Source organism: Brachionichthys hirsutus, chromosome 11 (assembly GCF_040956055.1).
Source record: "Brachionichthys hirsutus isolate HB-005 chromosome 11, CSIRO-AGI_Bhir_v1, whole genome shotgun sequence".
NCBI classification, from domain to species: Eukaryota; Metazoa; Chordata; class Actinopteri; order Lophiiformes; family Brachionichthyidae; genus Brachionichthys; species Brachionichthys hirsutus.
This window is the reverse complement of record NC_090907.1, coordinates 5,562,748-5,588,364: the sequence shown is the minus strand read 5'-3', so window position 1 is coordinate 5,588,364 and position 25,617 is coordinate 5,562,748. Positions and strand designations below refer to the sequence as shown.

Here is a 25,617-nt window from a genome sequence, read left to right as displayed (position 1 = left end):
TGTCGATAAAGTTTTGTTGTGTTTTGCCTTTTCGTTTTCATTTTCAGGACTTTAAAAGCCAAACTTGTGAGAGGAGCTCCAGAGTGTCGTGTCCTGGATGCACGTTCTTAGAAATGATTTGACGGAGAGGCTTCGCTCATGCCTGTTGTGCTTTTAGTCATGCAGGGCTGCATTGAGAGAACGAGAAAAGCAAACGGGCAACGTCGAGTCTCTGGTTTTTGCTTGAGCTGCAACCGCGATCTCATTCTGTGGTGTTGGTGGCTGATGGCTCTGCTGGGACCGATGAATCCGAGGAGTCTGATGAAATAAAGAAACTGCAATGACTGGGCAAGTGTGACTAACAGGATGATAAACTGAAGCCTAAATGTGCAAAGACATTCTTCGTGACTGACGTTTCCCAAGGGCGTAATTTCTCTACGGATGGTAGCGCAGGCCGTCCCAACACTTTACTCCATGCGGAGGGACCTAATCTATTTGCACAAAGTATGATATAGACATCAATGAAGTTACTTTTGTAAAATCCTGACTTTTACACCTGTGCTAGAATCTAAATCTTTGCCCAATAGATAGCGAGTATTTACGATCAGATATCTTTGTGCCAGGTGAGAATCCCATCAGCTCCCATCAGCTCCAGCTGCCTCAAACAAAATTATAGCAGGCTGCCACGCCTAAAATAAGATGGTGATCATAAATATTGCGGAATATCAGCACATTAGCGTTGTCACTGTGAGCAGAGCAGACAAACCTGCTTGCATGACTCGAGACCTGCAGAGCATTGAGTCCACTTTTAAGCGACAGCAACAGTCCTGGTCAAGCATTACTTGCTTGTAGGAGATAATGGAAGGTGAATATTCGTGTATATGTATCCATTTCTTCAGAATCCATTGAAGCCAATCTTTTTCTGACTGAGCTGAGCCCGTGTTAGTGGTAGAAAGCATAAATCTTTGCCTAATACTTAAGGTAAGTGGGTGACCTGACCTCCCCTTTCAGCAGCTACTTTTTCTTCTGTGCTAAATCCCTCAACAACGCCGCTCCCTCTGAAATCGCTCCAAGAAGTTTTCATGCATATACAGTTATATAATGTTGGCTGCTTTAGCCTGGATTTGTGAAATGATATCTGCCAGACCTGCCCAGCTTCTGCTGACCCCTCTTAGTTAAGGTCAGCCGCGTAGCCACGCTTAAAGTGGAGACGATCCATTTTCTATTGAGTTGAATGTGCTGACCCGGCCAAAGGGAGAAAAATAAATGTTACAGAGTGAGAGAAAGTAAAAGAGAGACGGGGCATCTCAGGCCCAAGGGCACGACACCATCATGCTCGAGGCCACACTAGTCCTTTAAATGTCAACACCGAACGGAAGTTGGGAGGAGAGGGGAATTGGGGAGGACCGGGCCGCTCTTTGAGGACAAGAAGGATATTGGCATCTTTCACTCCCGGAGGGGAGTGTGGGAGGCCGGCAGGAGTAAATGTGGGGAAATCGGCATGTTGACCGAATGTGCTCGGTTTTTCAGGCATTGTGCTCCAGTAGCAGAAACATTTGAATGACATGAGTGTAGAAAGGGTTATTGTCTGCCTTTTTTTCTTCAATTGAAGCTTCAAATGTCTCAAAAATTGTATTTCCCTTCAAGCTAAAAATAGTTTGCCAAAACAAAACTGAACTGAACTGACGGTTTGATACGGCTTCTGAAAATGCAAAATTTAATTTAGCATCCCAATGAAATGTGCTGACCATTTTAATGTCTCTTATTGCTTTGTCATTACTTTCTCTTATTTCTTCTTTTCCCTCTTCCTGTTGTCCCTTGTGGCTGTCCAGATCTGAGTCTGTCACATTCTCAGCCAATCAGAGCCTTCGTTAACAGCAGCGTCGGCGCAGGATTGGGAGGAGGATGACAGCCATGCCGTTTGTCAGCGAGGGGAAGTGTGTGAGCGTGGAGTGGGATTTCCTACAAGGACTACTAGCCAAGCCTCCCACCCTGCCTTGGTGAGGACCCCCCCCCCAGACACGCACACACACACACACAGATACTGTAAAAGCCTCTGTTCATGTCCATGAATTAATCTCTGCAAGGTGATATCCATTAGCTGCTTTGCACACACGGTCAGCCTGAAGAATTTCCTATCAATACAGTGCTGCATCTCACCTGCGTTGTTGCTGTGATGCCCCAACTGCCACAGCTGTGAACCCCCCCCCCCCCCCCCCCCCCGCCGCCTCTTAGTCGGAGATTAAGCAAATTTAGCCAGAATTATTAATGCGCAGTCATTTACAGGCGGATATAAAAACTAAGCAGAATCAATGTGCATGTATTGATTGTTCTCGGTGGCTGGGGTCGAGTCAGTATAATAATGAGATGTTACTCACACACACACACACACACACGCACACACAGAAAGAATCACATGGTGTATTCCACTTATTAGGGAATAGAAGGGAGAATTACAACAGCTGTGTCAGCTGATTAAGACACAAGCACATGTCCACACATTATGTAGAATGTTTTTCTTTGTTCTCTTCTTTCTTTCAATCACACATGCATCTAAACGAGATATTATAGAGGCAGCCCATCACACACACACACACACACACAGTGTTCCAGCGCACCGCCAACACAAATTGTGAAGTGGCTGTGACAACATAATTCCACCACTCAGGCCCCATTGAGGAGAGTCAATACCCAATCAGAGAGACAGGCTACCTGAGCCCCCCCCCCTCCCTCCCTCTGTCACTATGTCCCTCCCTCCACTATTGATCCTTCAATCACGCTCTAGCTCACTAGCCCGGGACCAGATGAGGGAAGGAGGCAGAGAGGGTGGCAGCGAGGGGTTTGAGGGAGGGAGATTGTGTATTTGTGTTCACTTATGGATTTTGCAGCAAATGGCGTTATTAGGACTGTGCAGCTGCAGAAAGACGGAGGGAGTTTGTCTGTAATTACCCGGCCGATCTGCAATGGAGCAGAGTGGAGATTGTTTCACTTTCCCTGAGCCTTTCCCAGCATGTGTGTTTATAAAATGAGTTTGTTGGATTGACGCTCTGGCTACCAGAACAAGATTCGATCAACAGGTGGCCAGTAAATGGTCATTGTTTATCACCCGTTACCGGTTTCTCCCATCATGCAGATCAAGGCTGGCCCTCTTTAATAACCCCCGGCCTTTTAATTGCTCCTCTGCTGCTTCCTCCCTCCATGTCTAACACCCTCTGCTTGTTCGCCCCTCAGTCTGCAGAATCTGCGTAAAGAGAAGTCTCGCAATGCAGCTCGTTCTCGACGGGGGAAGGAGAATTTTGAGTTCTTTGAGCTGGCCAAGATGCTGCCTCTGCCCGGGGCCATCACCAGCCAGCTGGACAAGGCCTCGGTCATCCGGCTGACCATCAGCTACCTACACATGCGCACCTTTGCCAGCCAGGGTGACCCACCCTGGAGCCCTCTGATGGAGGGAGGCAGCAACTGCAATAAAGGTGAGCACAAAGGGACATGGTTGAATAGGACGGTAACCATAGCCAAGCAGACTGCATTGATTCACTTCAGTTCGCTTTTAGAGCCCAGCAGAGTTTACTCCTGAGCCCAAAATCATTCTAATATTGTATTCCAGAGGTTATTTCTTTAGGTTACCTCCATCTGTCCTCATTCTTCTTGTCTCTGGACATGTATGAAGCAAATGCATAAGTATCGGGGATCATTTTCAGAGCAGAGTCTCTCTTCAAACCCTGCCAAAGCACGGTGGGTAGGCCCGTTTAAGATGATGTCCAAATTAGCATCCCATTTTCAGCCTTAGCCTCACTGAGACTGTGAGACCTGCTTGTAAAAATATAAAAATATTCAATAAATTGTGAGAGATATCAGATCCAAGCCCGGTTCAGAGAATGTTCACACTTCGTCACATTGTCATAATAACGTATGTTTCCATCTTCATGAGGCAGAGGCGGGAGTTTAGTCATTTGCAGGTGTTTCTTATTGCAGTAGGCACAATACAGTACTTTTACAAGTACTTGGAGCAGAGGACAGTACCGCTACTTAAGCACTCACTTTTCCAAATATCAGGTATTTTTTTTATCAAGGACTGAGGCAGAGCCAGTCAGTGTTTTCGTGGCATTAAGTCGAGGCCGAGGCTGCGTGGAAGCAGACAAGTGCATGGACATCACTCATTCAGATTGTGCAGCACGCCAAGGTTGATTAGATCAATAGATCACAGCGGGTTGAGTCTTACCAATGTGCATTCAGTGGTGATACTGCTCAGCACTTTTGTACCAAACAAGAAGAAGTGAATGCTTTTCAGACTGAAATTACTGCATCGTACTGACATTGAAAATACTGAGATGCTTTAGAATCTAAACTATAACAGGTAAATAAAAACCCCTGCAAAGTCACAAAATTTCACACACACAAAAAAAAATAGCTTTTTAAAAGCTATACCCCCCCCCCCCCCAATAAGAACCATATATTGTTCTTATTTTCTTGTGCTTGCTCTGCTTTGAATTGTTGGATGACAGTTCAGCAGCAGCCTGAAACATTTCTTAAAAAGCACACCAACTTTTTGATGAAGAGTTTCTCACTGTTATGCTTGCCACATGCTAATACTATCAATATTTCATCAATGATCAATATTCTTTGGTTATTTTATTTCTGAAAGAAATATTGAACACTGTACTACACACTTTAGTTTGTTTGGAACAAACTTTAGAATTTTGGAACAATAAAGTGACACCCATGATGACTGATCTGACCTTTAGGTATAAAACTTAAGAAGTCTAAAGCATGAATTATTATCAGCCCTATGATGATGATGAATATATTTATTAGATAGAATGTTAGAGTACAAGTACAGTCACACAGTAGCATGTATTTACAGTACAAGTACAGTCACATAGTAGCATGTATTACAGTACAAGTACAGTCAAACAGTAGCATGTATTACAGTACAAATAACGTCAAACATCCTGTCTAAGAGGAGCATTTCAAAAAAGCCCTTGCGGGCTTGTTTCCATATAGATTCTCGCACCTTTTCATTACATCATTTGTTGCATACTGTGGAAAAAGAAAGGACACTGAGCCACAAACAAATATATAATATACAATACAGTATGTTTTCACACACACACATACACATACACACACACACACCTCTAATTGTACTGTAGCTGCAGCATTTCCCCTCAGTAATAGCAGCAATTAGACAGGCTTTATAATTACACTGGTCCTCATTATATAGTTAATTTCTGTAATTACAAATCAGCCAATAGTTCCCTTCCTCTTTGTGCATCAACCTTCTCTTTCACACACACAAACATATAAATGCTACTTAAAAGAGCTCGTGCTCATCTTTGTGTGACTCCTCTTAAAGCAAGCATATATATATATATAATTATCTCAGTCATAATTCAAAACACCACCGGACACTGAAAACATTTTGAGCAGACAATAAAAGGCCTTGTTTTTGTTTTTCATTAGCGTTAACATTTTATTACTCAGGAATTTAAATCTAGTAGGAAAATGGCAGCTTGACTCCTTTTTGGACTGCACTAAAAACAAAATCCTGCTCCCAGAGGAAGAAGAGAGGTCTCAGCATCCTTAATAGTATCTGTACCCTGTATATCCTGCTAACTGGTTGTTAAGTGTGATGCTTGACATTAATTTCTTTAGTGAAGAATTTGGTATCAACCCAGAGGAGAGGACTGGAAATAGTAGAGGGAACAAGTTGTGAAAGAGGAGAGGAAGGAGAGGCGCGCTGCATTCCTCCACTCCCCCCCCCCCCCCCCCCCCCCCTTGTTTGAGGATTTTGTACAGGGCGAGGGCCGGCAAAGAGGGAAGGAGAAGGTGGAGGATGGAGAAGAGGAGAGAGATGGAGAGAATGGGGAGGGGCCGGTGTGGCTTTTGTCTGCTTCCCACGTTTCAAAGCCAGTCTTGAAAAATGAATGGACAGAGGGAAATCAATTGCATGACCTTCACATAAAGAAAGAGAGAGATTGAGAGAGCAGGAGAGGCGGGACAGAAGGAGGAGGAGAGACAGATTATGGAGGGACGGCGCAAACGGAAAGGCTGAAGGGAGGAAAAGTAAAATGACCCATGATGTTCATTTCCATTCAGTGTGTGTGTTTGAACAGGGCATTGAAGTATAACCGGTTTTACTTCAAATCATTTATATTTCAAACCCTCTCTGTATACTGAGTACATTTTTGCTGTGGGGGTCAGCTTTGTTTTTTTATTTCCCTGCCTTCTAAAATGTCACATTAAAAGATAAAAACTGACCGAAATTACTAAGCAGCAGCCTGATGGGACAAGAAATGCAAGGAAGAGGATGAGACAGGATGTAAACCAGCTAGCAATTCAGCTAAAGTGTTTTATTTGGCCGTAACTGAATGTAATAATCCCTCATTGGACAGGAAAACTGTGTGTTGCACAAACACGAATTACAAAACAACAGCCCTTCTACAGACAGTCTGTTCACCCCCTGTTGATTCAGTTACATGGAATGGAGCTAAACGGCATTTTGTTCAGCCACTTCTGAAAAAGAAATAAATTATATTTAGTTTGTGGACATACAGCTTTACTCGTCAGAGCTGAAATCATTTCTAGGGGCCATCGGCAGGGTACACCCTGGACAAGTCGCCAGTTCATCGCAGGGCCGCGCAAAGACAGACAATCGTTCACACTCAAACCTATAAATAAAAACGTAATAATATCCTTTCAGCAAATTTAACCATAAATTTAACCATAAACCAATCAGCATTGTGCTGATTGGCCAGTTAAAGATTTACACCCTTTGTCAAAGTCACCACGAGTCTGCAGATGTTTTTGAAATGTCTTGAGGAGGACCAGAAGGACTTGGCTTTTGACAGTCAAATATATGTCCAGTTAATTAGTAGCAAAGATATCCAGCTAACTATTAACGCTAATGCTAATGCTGAAGCAGCTAATTGACTTGTCACAACTACTGAATGCAAATAAAAGTTTTTCCACAACAATTAATTGACTTGCATGTCATATCAAAAAACATGACTTCATTTGTCTCAGAAACACATCTTTGGTCTTCAGTTTTCACAGGCCTTTTGTTTGTTTAAGGTAAACCTCACAGGGCCTCCCACACGACCTCTAGTAGTGGAATGTAAGATGTAGTGAACGTTAACAAACTAAGTCTGAGTAATAATCTCACTAAACCTTTTATCGGGTGCCTTGCAGAACCTGGAGATCCGTCTTCCACAAGGTGCGGAACGGTGACAAGTCAGTGCCAGCGACAGCGTTTTAGTGTCTCTGTTAGTGAGGTCAAACTCGCCGCTCTCCTCCCCAGCATTGGTGACATTGACTTTCATTCTGCCCCCCCACCCACCCCCATGTCTCCCACATCTTTCATTGCCTCTGTTTCCCTCCACTCTATGCTGTCTCCCCCATCTCTTCACACTCTCCATGCATCTGCCTCCCCTCTAATTCACAGTGTTTTAAACAGCCGGGGCTTTTAAGGGAAGTTAATTGCGCTCAAATTATGTTCGACCGCGACAAGAGTGAGGGAGTGATGGAGGAGACATGGAAGGGGGGCTGGGCGTTAGACTGAGCAGATAATTGTGCCAGAGAGGCCGGGCAAACAGGGTTGCTCTCCCTCCTGCCTCTGTCACATTTGAACGGTGGCAAGCAACTCGGCAGGCGATCAAGCTTTTGTTTTGAAAGAGTGAAACTATGGCAAGACCTGGAGACAAAGATAAGAAAGACAGACGGAGGCAGAAAGAGGATGACCATGGTGGATACTGGGGGGGGGGTTAGTATATGTGGGTATGTGTATGGTAGGGGGATGCATGTGTGTATTCCTGTGTCATCACTCATGGGCTTAACTGGGACTAAATTATGTATTAGAGAGGTCTAATAAAAATAATTCAAATGGACTTTTTATCTTTTCTTCTTGCTGAGCGCTCGGGAGACCCTGAGAATTGACCCGCGAATCAGACTGTAATTAACGTGTCCGATCACACCCAGTCCCCTTCCGTCTCCTGTTTCCACAATGAAATTAAAGCTTGCATAGCACACTGCTGGGCAGCTACTGAAATGGGAACGGGACAGAAAGGAGCGATCAAAGATCTCTGCTTTGTAGACACATCGCATGCATTTACGCAGGAGCAACTTTAGGCTTGTTTTGTAGTTTTTAACCTTCAAAATTGTACTTGTAAAAGACTAATTGACAGGGTAGGAGCAGCAATACGTCATGCTGATTATACAAACCATTATCTGGAAGGAAAATCAAACATCATCGCACCCAAAATGTTGCTTCCTTCTTAGCCAGTGTGTCAATCAGGCTATTTGTCATCTGTAGGAAATACTGGAATATTCTTATCGAACAGACATTATTATAATTAGTATTATTATTATTGCTTACTTGTCACCATTTCTCTTGAATTCATGGAGAATTTACCATTTATGGACAAATTAAGTCTTTCTTCTGCTTGAAAAAAAAGCCAAAAGAGGCTAAAGGTACAGATGTGAGGTTCAACACGCAAAATGCTTTCAAACCAATTGATTACTATAAATTAACCTAATATTCTAATCTATGGGCTTTTGATCAGTTGGATTTCAGATGAGGGGATATTATTTTTACAGAACTTTATATGCATATCTCTGTGTTTTGATATTTTGCCAATTTGTATCATTTTTATTTCACTTTGAAAATGAAACTTTTTCTCAGATATGCAGTGAAAAAGGGAAATTCTTTCTGCCTTTCTTCAGTGAAATGCTGCCACGGTCGGAAAACCAGAGCCTTTCATGTCTGTTGCTTTTTTGTTTGTGCCACATACGTGAGGTGGCACAGAGCCTCTGTCCATCGAGCGTTTATGTTATTCAAAGAATTGTAGCCGTATTTTGGAAAATCAGATGAAAAAAGAAATATAGAGTTTGAGTTAAACAAAGTCCAAAATAATTCAGCATGAATGATTTTGCAATTTTCTATAAATTTGTGACAAAAATTCAACACTCACAGATGAACAGGATGCATTTTGTAGCTTTGTGTCCAACAGTTGTGATTGAAACTACATTCCCTGCTCTCTGCGGTTAACTTTATTGACACGATCAATCAAGAACCGAAACGAATGAATTAACCCTTGAAGTGAGAAAACAAAACTAAATCTGACTGTGAATGATTGAGATTAGACAAGAAATGACTGAAGAGATAACATCTAAGGTATAGTGTACAAACAGAATCATGATAGTTCACTCATTCACTGTCTCTTTCTCACACACACACACACACACACAGAATAAGGGGTTCAGAGCGCCACTACAGAAGGATCTTTGTTCTCAGGGTGAGATGCCAACACTGCTCTTACTTCACACGTTGGCGCTTGCATCCACACACCCACACCAGGTCCAGTGTTTTGGTTTCCTGGCTGCCCTATTGTACCCTGTCAGTCTTTAATAAATGGTCCTCTGTGTATTTGTGTGTGTGCGAGTGTGTAGACTCATCCGTCAGCCCTCCTGGCCTCGTGTCACATCCAGCGTTTTCCTCCGCCCCGCTGACACTACTCAGCACTGCTGATCACCCACCATCAGCCTCACTCCTCCAGGGGTCTGTGGCATGAAACACACACTCGCACACAGGAAAGGAGAGACGCAGACACACACCTTTTGATTCATTCTCATGTGGTTATAAAGGGGGGGGAGGGGGGGGCGTTGCTTCTTCCAGACTCCCCAGTTCTGCAGCTCCATCGCAACCCCACAAGGGACCCTGACAGGCAGGCAGAGGGGCCTTCCCATCCCCCCCTCCAGGCAGCAGGCTGAAGGGTCCCAGCACCAGACTCCCTTTAATAGCCCTGAATGGACTTGCCTTATTTATATTCACACTCTGTCTCACGGGGGGGACCCCGGTCTCACAATGCCGCTGTGGCTTTGTCCGGCAACTCTGTGTATGTGCATGTGTCTTGCGTGCATTTGCGTGTGTGTGTGTGTGTACGGGTGTTTGTGTTGTTTAATCGGAGGGCATGTTGCAACTGTGTAGTCTGTGCATGATAATTGATCGGTGTGTGTCTTTACCCTTAATGGAATGCCTCCCTCCTCAATTCAGTGAACGCACAACTCAAGCAGGGCATGCAGGCGGCTATGCAATATATATATTAATATATATTTATGTGTGTGTGTGTGTGTGTGTGTGTGTGTGTGTGTGTATGTTCCAATCCTCCCTCTGTGTTCAGTTGTAACCCAGAGCAGTGCTTTCATTTTCCTGTCATAACATTTATTGATTTCCCACAGCCTTGCAGTGACACACACATGCACACGCACACACACACACATGCATACATTCAACACGAATGCGCTGCACACACATTATTTAACAATCCTTAAAGTCACACACACGTCTATACTCACTCATATGCGCACACATATAGTTTGTCTCTGTCGGATAAGGAACATTGTTCCCAAACCGTTCATGTTGGAGCGAGATTAGTTCCCAGGTATGGATCCTACTTTTGCAATCTCACACACACAGGTGCACACATGCACACGCACACACACTGTCACACATTATTTTTGACTTAAAACAGTAAATACGGCTGATTGCTAAATTCATCTTGCACGTCTCTGCAGCTCTGCGTGCCGCTGTTTGCCTGCGTGAAAGTGATCACTCTTGCATCCCTTAGTGTTTTCTCATTTTCCAGGCCGTACCTTCTCAGCTCCCCCCCCCCCCCCTGTACCTATCTTCAGCCCCTCCCCTACCTAACCACCTCCAACTCTATTTGTATTGTAATTGCCTTGGTAAACAGCACCATTTGGCACTGAAGCAGCTCTGATAGCTTGTGTTTGGGATGCATTAAGAGTGGCCTGCAGACACTGTGAGTGTGTGTGTGTATTTGTGTGTCTGTCGGCAATTGAGTGTTGTGCGTCATACAGCAGCTCCCTCCTTATGCTGAGGGTTTTTTTAGACAACAGCCAGACGCCTGTTTCAGACGATTTGTCTGTTTGTCAAACATGATTGGACTCAAAGACATCACAAAGCTGCACCATGATTACCAAACCCTGGTAATCCCAGGTTTATGAATATCATCATACAAGCAGGGGTCACCAAGGCCTGCACTGGTCCCGGCAACGTTCCTGCACCTGTGATTAAAAACTAAAACAAAGCATATGTCTGATTGGCAGTTTCACAACCAGTAAATCAAGTCAGTTAAATCCTCTGCTAGACAGAGTCTGCCCGCGCTATCCAGTCTGCAGTAATGCCAAATATATTATTGTAACTAGTTTTATGTTTTACACAATTTGATTTAATTTATTACTAATTGAAGCGTTGTGGTTTGGGGTAAATGACTTAAATGAATGATATATTTTCTAGTCTGGTTGTTGCCACTATAGCAGAATTCCAGGTTAACCCACCTGCCAAATCCTAATTTAAGATGTGCCTACAATCCTGGGTGAATCTAGAGGCGGTGCCATCTGTAATCTGATTGGCCCCAGAAGTACAATGTCACATGTCTGTGTCAAGTTCTACGTTTGTTTTAGTCCTCTATGGCCCCTGATTTAGAAAAATCTTAGATCTGCCGGTGCGTACTATCAGTGTAAATGTCAAAACACGCTGCCAATTATTACTGATGGAAAATATTTAAAAACAGGAAATGTATTTTCTTGTCTTAAAAGTTATTTACTACTTTTTCTATCTTAATATTCTTATTTGTGAATGTATTATTTTTTTGACAAGTTAAATAATCTTTTGACTTTTCCACTTCATATGTAGGCAAAATAATCTTTGCATCCAAAAAATGCATGAAAGTATACAAACAATTCAAACAAGCATGTTTTAAGTGTATCTTGCAGATGACAGACAATGACAGAAAAGTGATGAAGATTAGGATGAGATGTTGCAGTTGTGGCTTTTTAATGCCCCATTACATCATTTCATTTATTTTTGTGCCTCTGCAGTACAGCATAATCTAGATGGATACTAAAATCAATGCATAGTATGATGAAATAATATTAGCATTGCATTAGGAGGTAGCAGGGATCTCAACACTCTTATCTCCTTTGAAGCTCTTGCAAATGTCATCAGTCAGTTTGTGAGGTTTTTTTTTTTGTCTTCTTTCTCCTTGCAGTAAGACGATCGTCTCATTCTCTGGCCACAGACATGTTTGAGCAGCACCTCGGGGCGCACATTCTACAGGTAACCTCCACGGCACCCATTCCCCTCCCTCCCTCCCTCTTATTCTGCAAGGGTTCAAAGGATATCATGTCATGCACATATTTACATCGTCTATTTGACATGGTTTTATTTGTGAGAGAAATATTTTGCAGCTATCCTGCGAAAATCATGTCTCCGAAACGTGAGCGTTGTGACAATCCATCTTTCACGGGGCCCAGTGGGTTTATTTTGCTTGAAAGGAGTCCTTTTTAATCCCTCTGTTTATCTGAAAAGTTTGCAATCTGGCAAGTTCTCTCCTTGACAGATGAGCACGTTTACTTCATAACTGACTTGTTGGTGCAGTCACAGTTTGTGCCGGCTCAACTATTCCTCCTCTTGGTCTTTCAGACTTGCAAACCCGTAGCACGCGCTTTTATGTTTGCACACATGGAGACCTGCACATAAACCTCGGCGGCATGGACAGCATTGGCTGCCAAAGAGTGCCCGTGTTTGCTGTGACAGATGAATGGCGCCTGAGGGGCGTTCTAGGCCAGGAGGGCTGCAGGGATGACAAAATGTGCGATGTAGAGACAAAGGCTCAGAGGAAGAGCAAAGAAGGCAACTGAAGACCTCAGGAGGAGGCTGAGGGAGAGGAGGTGATTTGGAGAACAAAGGGAGGGATGAGGAAAAAACTTAATGGATCTTAGCATCTTTATCTCATGTAAAGTGGGAAGGAGGTCTCCAAATAAACGTGCCTTTTCTTTCTGATCTGAGGAGCGGCTAGATCTGGATGAACAGAGGGCGATAGAGGATGAGAAGGTTGTCTTAGAACAAGGAAAAGTTGCACATGTGTGCGTCCTGCCGGCATTTTAAAGAGGCAAGGAGGCTTAGGGAACCGCACTGATAGAAATCAAATTAACGCTCCAGGAGAACTGTATGATTCGTCCCTCCCAGCTGTCCTCCTGCCGTAATAGCCTGATAATTGCACTTTAGTTCTCCGACATTCAGGCGGCTGGTTTCCCCTCACCGCGACACACGATGCCCCGCACCCCGGTCACACATTTGCATACTGGATGTGTCAGTTGCATAAATTACCTCTGCCACTTTAAGTAGTGGCCACCAAAATAGCAATCATTCTTCTAGAGTGAAGTCGCCCTGGTTCGATTGTGTGTGTGTGTAGGGGGGGGGGGCAGGGGGGGCGGGGCTCTCTCCTGGATGCTTGTTATGACGATTAGTATTATTCTCTGAAGCAGCCTTCTGTAATGGTCTATCTGTATACCTTTCACTTCTCATTAGACTCACTGGAGGCTGTAATGACTGTGTGTGTGTGGGGGGGGGGTTTGGCGGGAGATCTTGGATGAAGTTGTGGATTTGAGTTCATCACAGTTGATTGATACATCTCTCCTACCTCAGTGTCTCGTATTCGTTTGGACTATTTGTTTTCTTGCGCTCCTGGACTAAAAAAGAAAATGAGACAGAGTTTTTAGAATTGTTGATTTTTTATTTTTTTTTAATGCAGCGCTGTTAGATAGTATTGTACACAGTGTCTGTGTATAATGTAATTTATTTACTGGATAGCTTTGACATTGCTCAAGCCTTTAACAGCGTTGCATTAATGTGTTCCTTTCGTCTCTCACTGCTTCACACAACTGGTCGGAGCCCTCAGATTTTCAGCCAACCAGTTTGGACTTTACTTGCCCCTATTTACCCTTCATGGGGTTAAGATCTGGAGACCTAACAGTCCGCAAAGATTACTTGGAAGCAGCACTTTATGCAAAAGTCTTTCGCTATTGCTTCCCATTAGTGGACTTTCACATTCCAACGCGCCAAATTTAGATCCAGAAAACAATCCTGGTTCCAAAGTACCAAAGACTCTCAGCTCCAAAGTTATTCTTCAATTTCATGAAATGTATGCATTTTTAAAAACATGTTTTAAACAAATACAGGCTCAGGGTTGTCTCACGCAGAGGGGGAAGTCTGTTGGACAGGATTTGGGCTCGGTGTAACTCATCTGACAGTTTGGTTCGTTCATTCATTTGAAATCCACCACACACACCTACATATTGATCTAATATGAAACTAAGTCTAAAATGGGGACACAGAAATAACCGATTGAAAACAATTGAAGAAATATTTTTTAAATCCCATGTTCATGCAGACCCAAAAACATGTTTTTGTCTTTCATTGTCTTTTTTTTAAAGTTCATTTTTTAGTGGCTCACTGTGTATATGCATTCTAAATATCTGTGTGTATGTGAACTGAGACAAGAGGGTGAGCGCTGACGGGTTGTTTGTTCTCTAGCTCGTTGTAATTTGTTCGATACACACTAACTGCTCTAATTTGTCTGTCTCGTTTCTGCTTTCCTGTGTGCGTGTGGGTGTGCGTGCGCGTGCATGCACAGGCCCTGGATGGCTTTGTGTTCGTGGTCAGTCACGAGGGACGGTTCCTCTACATTTCAGAGACGGTTTCTATCTACCTGGGACTCTCACAGGTAAGACAACCTCACTGTGCACGCACACACACACGCACATAAATAATCCTTTGTATACAAATGCATTTGCACACACGTGCCTATCTTGCGCTTACTCCTTTGAATTCCCTCCCAAGAGTGTGTGTGTGTGTGTGTGTGTGAATATCTTTGACTGCACTCCTTGCGCTCATCTATGGAGTACAACTCTCACAGGAGCAGTGCTGCGTTCTCCCAGTGTCTCTCGGCCGAGCTCTCTCCCTCTCCAGGTGCTCACCCCGGTTGATTGCCTGTGGCCTCTTGTACTGTGAACGTTAAGTCCTGCCATTTTGCCCAGATGCATAAATAATAACAGTAATTACTGGCCCAGCAATCAAAGTGTCGCCCCAGCGCGCTGGGCCTGTCTAGGGGAACAAATCGATAGGCATCTTAAAAGCCACATTGATTGTAGGGAGGGGGGGAACACCAAGGGGGATGGGAAGATAGATAGAGACAGCCAGCGAAAGAGGGGGGGAGGAACGGAGGAGAGGTGTGATAAGAGGGAAAGAGATGAGAAATGGGTACAGCATGAGAAAAAGGAGAAAGAGGGAATCGAGAGCTACAATAACACAAGTAACCGGGTGTTTTTCTCAATGTGGAAAATGTGTCGTTATGGAGAGCCTTAATGGAAACGTGATGTGAGAGCCGCTGGTTGGCCGGTCCTCGTTCCGTCTGAAAGTACGGCAAACAATTCAAACAGGCATCCGTCACTGTAGCAGTCAGTTTACAGTGATGGCTGTAACGTACGACATGACACGGGACGCACGACGCGACACGGGACGCACGACGCGACACGGGACGTACGACGCGACACGGGACGCACGACGCGACACGGGACGTACGACGCGACACGGGGCGTACGATGCGACACGGGGCGTACGATGCGACACGGGACGCACGACGCGACACGGGACGTACGACGCGACACGGGACGCACGACGCGACACGGGACGTACGACGCGACATGGGGCGTACGACATGACACGGGCCGCGACCAGCAAGGGCAGGAGGAAATCCTGGCAACAGGTTGCACTGGGGATTTTTTTTTTTTTGGTCTTTCGTCAAACTCTTTGTTGAAATATCTGTCAATAATATTATGACCCTCCCCCCGTTCGTTTCCTTTTCCAAATATGGTAATCATTTCATGTTTTGGGTGTGGCCAGTCTTGTGCGCAATTTGCCCCAAAATAACCACACCTGAAGGTGATGTCCTGGCGTACCGACTCGCCTCAGAGTACACACCTTTACATCGCAGGAATGAGTTGAGAAGTCAAAATGTCATTTAATTTCGTATTTATTATCAACGATCTGGTCCGAGGCAAAGGACACAGGCGGCCGGCGGAGATCGGTCACAAGTTTGTCCGATGTAGTTTCTGTGCCGTTGTAAAACTCGCATGTAAGAAAAGCAGCCAAAACAATGAGAATAAGAGATGCAGAAAAACGTGGAAGCATTTCAAGAGAAAAGGAAAGGACAAGAGAGAGAGAGAGAGAGAGAGAGTGTGTAAATAGAGTTTAAATGTGCACGAGAAGGAAATTCGCCTTGGGATTGCCTCGGTAAACAAGACAGCCGAGGCTTTGGTGGCGATGCTAATAAAACAGAGCTGCTCTTATCAGCTGAGCAGATGGCCTAACCCATCACATCTCCTCAAACAGGGCCGGAGCCATCAGCATTCTAATGAAATTATTTATGATCCGAGATTGCGTTCAAAACCTTGAACATACAACGCCGCGTTTAACCGCCCAGAGAAGACGAGCGTGAGCGGGGATGGAGGGTGTTTATGATGAGAGAGGGGGGGGGGGAGGGGGGGGGGGGAGCAGATGGAGTGAGTTAGGAGGGTTTACGGCAGGGAGTGTGGAGTGTTTTTATGGAAACGTATGGCGAGGAAGACCAACACACAAAAAACAGGAAGAAGGGCGAGAGAGAGAGAGAGCGAGATTGTTGGTGAGACGGACGCCGGGGACGAGGGAAGGACAAACAAACGATGTTCTGAGTGAAAAGTGTAACTGGAGGTTTGTTTTTAGAGGACACGTTGCCCCCCGTGGACCGTCCCGGCCCTGCCGTCTCCTGCCCCCCCCCCCCTGTCTGACCCCTTTGACCTGGCTTACACCCTGAGCTTCTCCCCTGACAGGGGGGGGTTGCTTTAGACGGCTTAGCCCAGGTCAGCAACCTTGGCTAAGGGCACAGCCCGCCGCCCACTCCCCTGGTGGCGTTTCTCCTCGCACCGGGTCTCCGGGCCGGAAGCACGGGGATAAACCTGGGCACGCCACATAACAGATGGGGGGGGAGCAAGGGGAGGATGGATGGATGGAAGAGGAGACAAAAGACCAGAGGAGGTGAAGGATTGAGGAAGGGATGGAAAAGCAAGTGGAAGGGCTTGGAGGTGAAAGAAAAAGGATAAATGAGGTAAAGAGAAGGGAGGAAGGATGCTAGATTAAGGGAGGAGAGAATTGATCTGGGGATGGTTAGTATGCAGCCCCCCCCCCCCTCGCTGCCCCTCCCCCTCCCCACCTCTCTCTCTCCTCTCCCATCAGTCAGCGAGGGCTGAGGAGTGTGTTGTGGACCACTGCCCGGATGCCTCATACATATTAAAGCCCCCTGCTATTATTTATATCATGTCTCTCCTTCCCCTGCTTGCTGCCCCCCCCCCCCCCCCCCTCCTCCTCCTCCTCTCCACACTGCCATACATCCATGCGTGCACATACATGCTTACACACACACACACACACAGGTTCACACAGACTTACGGACAGACACCTATTCACACAAACAATGACACGGGGAGCTCAAAGACAGACAGTCCAGTCACACACACGGGGGGACGGCGGCGCAGACACGCCGACTTGGATGATCTGGGTCTCTCCTCACGTCTCCCTCCGCGCCGCGTTCTCTACCTGTTTTTATGTCTGAGCCTGACTCATCCTCTCAGTCGTTCCGTCTCCTTCTCATCTTCTCATTTGTGTCTGATCTTTTTTTCAATCCCCGGTGAAGCCCATAAGCAGGCGTTTGTTTCTCCACCTTGTTTTTCCCATACCGCCGTTCCGGGTGATTGTGTCTCTCTCAAACGGTCCGTCCAGTTTTCAGTGAGCAGAAGTAAATTTAGCCGCCATTTAAATACGACGAGATTACCTTTGCAGAAGAAGACGCTTTTAACCACAGAGCAAATGATGGCATGAAAAGTTTTTATAAAATGTCTGTGACTTTAAAAACAAATCTGTTTATCTGTTGGCCTGAAGAAATGCTTTGATTACCACTGTTACTGTTGACTTTTAACCATAATTGCAAACTCTTAATTGTTAAACTATTTCTGAATGTTTAGATTAGAAGGATTGAATGCCTCGTTATTACGCTGCTGACATTCTGTATGCACGAAGAAGAGAAGGGACATCAGAAGGAAACACTGTTTCAGGGTGTTTCTAAGATCTCAGTGTAATCCCACTTTTCTAAAATAGTACTATAATTTTATAATTTCACTTAAAAGATGTATATATAAAAGTATAATTTTCACACTTTTTCCTCAAGAGAGCCGATAGAGTATATATATTTTTTTTACATCAGGTCGAGACATTCTTGTGTTTGTCCAACTGTAATTGATGAAAACAAGTAAAATATATTTTGAAGGTGAAGCTGGTCATCTTCACTGCAGGACTCTATGCTCAACAATAGAATGGTGGTTATGTCATATGCTGATTTCCTTTTTTTGGGGGGGGTCATTTTTCCAGAAAAAAAATAATTCTTATACTTAATATATATTCAGAGATAACAGAAAGAATGATGAGCGTGGGGAGCTGAACTTTAGGAGGATTTTATCTTTAAATTGATGTGTGAATATTCACACACACTCTGCATTCAGAGGCCTTTGAAATGTGTCTTTCAGGCTGTCCAGAGGAATAATGGTTAAGTTTGATGAATTACAACAGAAGCTTATGCAGTTAATTTGAGAAAGGCCTTGTCCCTTCTTTTTTAATCTTTATTGCTTCTATCGCTATGAAATAGAGGTGATAAACATCCTATTTATAAATTGGGTTGCATATCAAAATAGGTAGTCTCATCTAGATACCTTGAGAATCTGATATGCCTATATGTAAGGTAATCGTTTTGATGACGCCCACTATGTTTATTACAGCACAATTCTGAAAAAAAGCCCCCCCCCCCACCGCCAAGAGATTAAATTCTGTCTGGGACTAAGAACATCTGTCCCTTTTCTTAGCATCCCTCCCCCTCTGTTCGCTCATCGTCCAACCACTAGTGGTTCCTCCGCTCCCACCGTCTCTGTTCCCACATCTCCCCTCTCCCCTGGCTGTGATGTCCTTGAGGGCCTGCTCAAGCTCCTATAAAGCCTGCAGTAAATGGCTCTAATCCGGTAATAAATGGCTGTGTCCTACAGACAAGGGTGTGAGGCTGCCGCTGCCGCCGCCGCCGCTTTATCAGATGGGATGGTGTTGGCACACACATGCACAGACACGCATAGGCATTCACAGATGTAATAGAAGCTGCATGAATGTGTGTAAGCATGCTGCCTCTCTCGCTCTCTCTCACACACACACACGTTTTAGATGGAATCATATCTCCTCCAATTGTGCTGCTTTTACGGATGCGATGCAAGTGCAGCGCCGCCGTTACCTTTAAACGATTAGAGATGCGACAGCGATGCATTATGATGATAGGATTGTAGAGCAGCGTAAGCGGCTGCATTGCTCTTTATTCTTGCCGGGGGAGTCTGTAAGTGAATGAAGACGTAGGGAGCGACACGGGGAATAAGAATACTAATGTGACCTTTGGAGGTACTTGGAGTTCACCTGTTTTTAATCAGCAAATACAATTGATTTTTTATCTCCCCTGGTTGTATGTGTGTAATGCTGTAGTCCTCTGAGGCTGGACTTAAATGCGTGTGTGTGTGTGTGTGTGTGTGTGTGTGTGTGTGTGTTTCAACACTCCTTGTTGAGTTGTAACCCAGAGCAGTGCTTTCATTTTCCTGTCATAATGTATATTGATTTTCCCTGTCTGTGTGTGTTAGGCACCACGCGCGCGTGTGCGTAGGTGTAGGTGTGTCCTCCCACACGTGCAGGTATTTGCTCTTGGCCCTTTGATCAGCATGCGCGTCTCTCCTCAGGTGGAGCTGACCGGCAGCAGCGTGTTTGACTACATCCACCCGGCGGACCACGTGGAGATGGCGGAGCGGCTGGGAATAAGGCCCCACCTGAGGGCCGAGGCCGGCTGCCTCACGGGCCCCGAGAGCGCATCCAACTCTGCGTCCACCCCCTCCCTGGCTGGTACCCCTGAACCGGGTATTGATCACGCTCTACATATAGAGAGAGAAATCCTAAATGTGCATCCTCACTAAAACAAAGTAACAAAATGAACGTCTCTCTCTCTCTCCTCAGCTCCCTCCAGTCCTCATTCTCCTGCGGACGACCCCCCCGACCGTGGCTTCTTCGTCCGCATGAAGTCCACGCTCACCAAAAGAGGCCTGCACGTCAAGTCTTCTGGATACAAGGTCGAACAATTGATCATAATTCCAGAACAAACCTTGTATTATCATTTATTTCCCCGTTTCCCCGCTTGTTCCTTGAAGGATAAAGTAGCGAGCAGAGCCCGTCATTTAGCTTCCTGCTTCCAGGGTTTCATAGCTCCGTCAGGTTGGTCGTTCTCCGTGTTTTATTGCTGTGACCTTATTTCACTCTGGACCGCTGCACATAACACTTTACTGCGCTCAGAGCTGTGACACCATCCATCTATGCGCGGCTCGGAGTCTGACTTTGTATTTGCGTTTATGTGAATTACCTCTGCCATGGTGTTGATGTGTTCACTAGCGTCTTTTAGTCAGGCTGTTTGTATTTGTTGACTTTACATTTTTAACAAGATTTGGTGGGAGGGTTTGGGCAAGATAAAAAAAAAAACATTCTTCCATTTCGCATAAACTAAAAAAGTGTCGGACATGCAGTATGAAGAAATCTTTCAGGATCAGGATCTGAGTCCGTTTTTTATTTTTTCTCCCACCACCTTTTTTTGCAAGTAAGGACTTTTGACTTTTTAAATATGCATAAAGCAAAGGGATTGCCACAAACTCTGTTAAGTACCATCCTGGATGTATTTGGATGAGTATCTTACAATTCCTGCTTTTGTATCCGCCTCATTTAATGCATCGGTCCCTTCCGTTCCACCTCATGCACATTCTGTCCTGCAGAAATCAACTTTGCACGCAGCAGGTAACACAAGCTGCGTTCTTCTGTTTGTTAGGTCATCCACGTAACGGGACGAATCCGCTGCCGCCCGGCTCTCGTCCCGGGGTCCACGCGCTCCGCCCGGCGCCCGATGGGCTTGGTTGTGCTGGCTCACACGCTTCCACCGACGACGCTTAATGAGGTCCGCATGGAGAGCCAGATGTTTGTTTTCAGGGTGAACATGGACCTACAGGTCATATATTGTGAGAACAGGTGAGGTTTAGCTGCATTGCACATGGAATACATAAGTCTTGTGCACGCATGTGATGTGTTTCTGGTGCATTTCTTCTCAGGATCTCAGAGTATATGGATCTGACCCCAGCAGAGGTCGTTGGACATACATGCTACCACTTTATCTACGTAGAGGACCTGGAAAACCTCCGGCAGAGCCACGAGGACCGTGAGTCACAGCCGTGAGCCGCACGGCAAATTCATCTCCACCTCTCTAGCCCTACATGAAATCTGAATGTGTAGGATCGTGGAAGGAAGCTCTGCTGTCCCGTTGTGATCGGCGCCCTCTGCTGCCGTCATTCCGAATGACTAAGCCCATGAACAGAACCTGAAACGAACCGTCTGAATCCTTGTTTGACCTCTTTTTCTTTCGGTCTCTGGCCCGTCTCCTCCCAGTGCTGAGAAAAGGTCAGGTGGTGACCGACTACTACCGTTGGCTCCAGAGGAGGGGGGGGTACCTGTGGATCCAGTCCAGCGCCACCATCTCCATCAACCACAAAGCCCCCCACGAACGGAACGTCATCTGGGTCAACTACGTCCTGAGGTCAGTGCAGCCACAGCGGAGGAATGCTGATATGATATATATGCAGGCGCCACACTGTGCACGGAGCCTTTGAAGGGGTCGATGATGGGATTCAGAGGGGTTACTGGGAATGTTTCTGCCCCTCCAGCATGTCAAAAATTAAAGCGAAGCACATGGGGAATTAATATTAAAAGTTATTCTACCTTTCATTTAAATGTTGCAGATTTAAAATGAGGAGAATGTTGTTGTCTGCATTTCATAGATTTGGATTCATTTTTTTTCTCACCTAAACGAAGTTACGGAATTCTCTTTAATTAATTGCCGAATTTCTCCGGTTGAAACGACAGATTCTTGTCGTTTTGTTGATGTAATTAAATCATCAGACATTATTCAGGGCTTCGAAGGAATTCGCGATGCGTAACCGTGGTGATGGACAGTCCGGCTGTTTGACTTTTTAATGACTTGCGGGATTTTTGTTGTTGTTGTTGTCAAATATTCATTTATTCATTTAGTGCAAAGTTTTAAATTATCTTCCGAACATTACTCACAGAGTCCAGCGTTGCTGTTCACCGTTTAATGTCGTCGCTCCTGATTGGCCGACATGATCTTACAGGGAAATGTATTCCTGTTTCCGTTCATTAACATATTTTAGTGCAGAAACACTTTTAAGGGCTTCTTATTCGCCACAGGATCAACAACAACTGCAGTGCCTACAACAAAATAAGCTTTCCCCACATTTCTCTCGTGCACGCCTACATGCACAGCACATAACAAAAGTGTGTGCACAGCGAGCAGTCAGACAAAAACACTAGAGGAGTAGGCTGACGTTCAATGCTAATTGGAGTGTAGCAATATAATTATAACGAATGGATGTCAGAATTTTGGGGCTGAATGGTGTTTTAGTTAATTAGTGCTGCAATTACAAGAGCTCATTAAATTCTCCGGCAGCCCCCCCTCCCTGTCTGGGCTTGACTCTGCATAGGTGGGCTGCTGAGTGGGGAATAGCTGGTTCTGTGTGTGTCTACGAGGGCGGGGTCCGTGTTGTTCAGAGGGTTGTGTGTGTGTTAGAAGGACGTTAGATGCAGTTTGACTGTTGGAGGTTGTTATTACGCTGATTATATGTTGTTTATGTGTCTAAGTATTCACTCAAAGCAGCATGGCCACTAGCGGGGGTGTTTTTTTATTAAGCTCTGAGTGGTTTTAAGTGGGGGGGGTAATCATTTGTGTTTATGTCCACCTCCTCTCCGTCTCTTTCTCTTGATTTTCACTTCTATCCATCTCTTCATCCGTCTCTTCGTCCGTCCATCCAGCCGGACGGAGCTGCCCGACACTCCCCTGGATCTGCTGCAGCTTCCGGAAAACGTCAGAGCGGAGAGACTCCGAGTCAGCTCATCCCCCACCCACAGCTCCCCACAAGCACGAGGTAGGACGCCACACACAGACACACACACATTACCGCCATCCCATGATGCCCATTAACACACACACACACACACCTGCCTGTCCCTCCTCTGATCATAAATATCCTTTACCTGCCTCAGGCTCCCAGCCAGTAAAGAGCTCTGTGGGGAAGAGTGACCCCGACGCTAAAGGTAGAGACAAATTTCCCGCCGCTGCCGTCCATTCGGAGGACAGGAGGAAGCGCCTGCTGAGGTCTGAACCCGAGGGGGCGCCCCCCGAAACCCGTCGCAGGCTGGAGCACCTCCGCCATGCAGAGGAGAGCGTGTCAGCCTCCTCTGATTTGGCGAGTGACAGTGAAGGGGAGGAGGAGGAGGAGGAGGAGGAGGAGGAGGAGGAGGCGGCCGGGTGGGACCAGGGGAGAGACGGTGACAGATTGAAACACGAAGACGGAGGTGGAGGAAGTAAACGGAGTCGGGGAGGAGACACGCCGACCAGAGGGGAGGGCGGGGGCAAGGTGCACAACGGCCGGGCTGTGATCCAGCAGCTGAAGAGCACAGTGAGCCCGTCCGCCCTGCCGAGCAGCCCCAGCATCAAGACTGAGCATGAAGCCCTGACCGCTGGGGGGCGCTGGGGGGCGCACACGCAACCCTCGGCCTCACACGCCCAGTCCCAGCCGTCACATGCACACACCCCCTCCAGCAGCCTGAACGGCGACAGCCCCACCACCCCGATCCCGGACTCTTCTTCCAGCAGTGAGGCCCCCCCAAAAGGTTTGTTCACCCCCCCGTCCCCGGCCTTGTCCCCCGTCATGGCTGTGTCCTCCCCGCTGCCCCGCGATGAGAGGGCCGTGTCGGGGCTGGTCGGTCGGGGCGTCGCCGGTGCAGGTAGCGGCCCCGACTTTGAGCTGCTCCAGAGGCTGGCCGCCGGCGGCGCGGCGGGGCGGGTCCTCTTCCACCCCCTCGCCCTCAGCCCTCAGGGCCCCCAGAGCCTCTACGCTCCCAGCACCATCCGCTACGCTCCGCCTGAGCTGCCCCCCTCCCACCACCACGCCGCAGGACACGGTGATGGCCTGCAGCTACGCTCAGACCACCACAAGGGGCCCCCGCCAGCCTTCTTCCCCCACCTCCAGCGGCTGGCCGGCCTGCCACCCTTCAGTGGGTTCTCTCCGTCTGACAGCCCCTTCTCGTCCGGCCTGCCCTTCTGTATGAACGGACTGAGGGGGGCGGCAGGCTCGGAGGAGGACTAGGGACTCGGGGGGTGACAGACCAGAAAGAGAGACACTGAAAAGGGCAAGAGAGACAGAAGTGGCAGGACATTAAAGCCTCTGAGGACGTTGCTGATTGGATGATGAGCTGAATGACTGGAGATTAAAATATGTGACGCGTTGCGTCTGCCTGTTACGGACAGCTGACACCGAAAAACGGGACGTGGACACTTTTGACCGCTTGTCCCTGAAGGCGCGGTGTCTCGTCAACAATAATGAACTCTACTCCGTGTCTTTCTCTAGAAGGACTGGTGTTGATGTCTGTGTCTCTTCCACTCAGAGAAGCCATACTGTATATAGAGACAAAACCATAAAGACCCTCACGTCCTCTCCACCGCCGCGCCGATTAACCCGACTAACCGTAAAGCTAGACGAACGCCTGTCTGTCGGGACGAAGGACACTTTGGAAAAGACTGCAGTATTATAAAATCATCTCTTGTAATGAGGGACAGGTGAGACATGATTATAGGGTTTCTTTTAAAATAGACAACCTGCTGGTGTTTTTGTATTGACATTCAAAATAGTAATAATTAAAAAAGATTTTTAAAAAAGTATTGGTCAGTCAGCCATACCTAAAGCACACTGTAAGGACAAAACTATGAATACAATGTCCCAGACATTCCATCATGTATAAAGGGAATAATGCAGTGATATTTCTTTGGTTATGTTTGTTTATGAAAGCCATATTTTTATTTTTATTTTTAAAACCTCAAGGTTTTTATTGCTACGTTCTCATTCCACCAGATCAAACAGATGATAGGAAGGGTGGTAGACAAAAACAAACAAACAACAACTACAAAAACTATCTCTATCATCCAAACACCATTTAGTGTTATTCTCTCTCGGAAAAAAAAGCAGATATTTGTGAAAATGTTTTAGGAGAGGAACTGGTGCTGGACAGAAAGTGTTTGTTCGCGTTTATGCCTGTGTGGGTTTTATTTTGAGCACTTACTCAAATTTGTTCTGCCGTGAACTGAAAGCACTTCATCACTTAACGCTCGCTGTGTGGTTAAAAGAGAGATGCAATGCAAGAGGTCGCTGATATCCTGGTGCGGCCGCAGCGTGTGTGTGTGTGGGGGGGGGGGGGGGTAGTCAATGGGGAAGGCGGACCGCATGAGGTCATTAAAAGAAGACCACTCAAGGTCAATAAATATAGAAACATTCTGATGGTTTCAGTTCGGCTCACTTCAATGATTTATTTTAGAATTTGAAGTGGAAATATAAAACACTTAAAACTGATTGATTGGAACTGATTGATTGGAACTCCTCTCACAACTGGAAAAAAAAATACTTTTTATGTGGATAAAGAAAAAGTTTTTATTTGAATGTTGCTTCGCTCCTATCTGAATCGCAGTCGATTTGGAAAGTGGAAATCACCGTGACAAAAATATCGACGTCAAA

The 25,617-nt window shown here is 46.0% G+C and overlaps 1 protein-coding gene across 1 annotated transcript; it reads left to right on the top strand.

Moving 5' to 3' along the window:
- The first annotated feature begins 1,884 nt into the window (after positions 1 to 1,884).
- On the top strand, positions 1,885 to 24,198 carry npas1 (neuronal PAS domain protein 1). Its single transcript, XM_068745427.1, has 12 exons — positions 1,885 to 1,979; positions 3,211 to 3,449; positions 12,045 to 12,112; positions 14,472 to 14,561; positions 19,687 to 19,861; positions 19,958 to 20,070; positions 20,814 to 21,010; positions 21,091 to 21,197; positions 21,425 to 21,572; positions 22,862 to 22,978; positions 23,088 to 23,618; positions 23,655 to 24,198. Exons 1-12 carry the CDS (start codon positions 1,885 to 1,887, stop codon positions 24,196 to 24,198), a joined length of 2,424 nt encoding a protein of 807 aa, XP_068601528.1.
- The last annotated feature ends 1,419 nt before the right edge of the window (positions 24,199 to 25,617 follow it).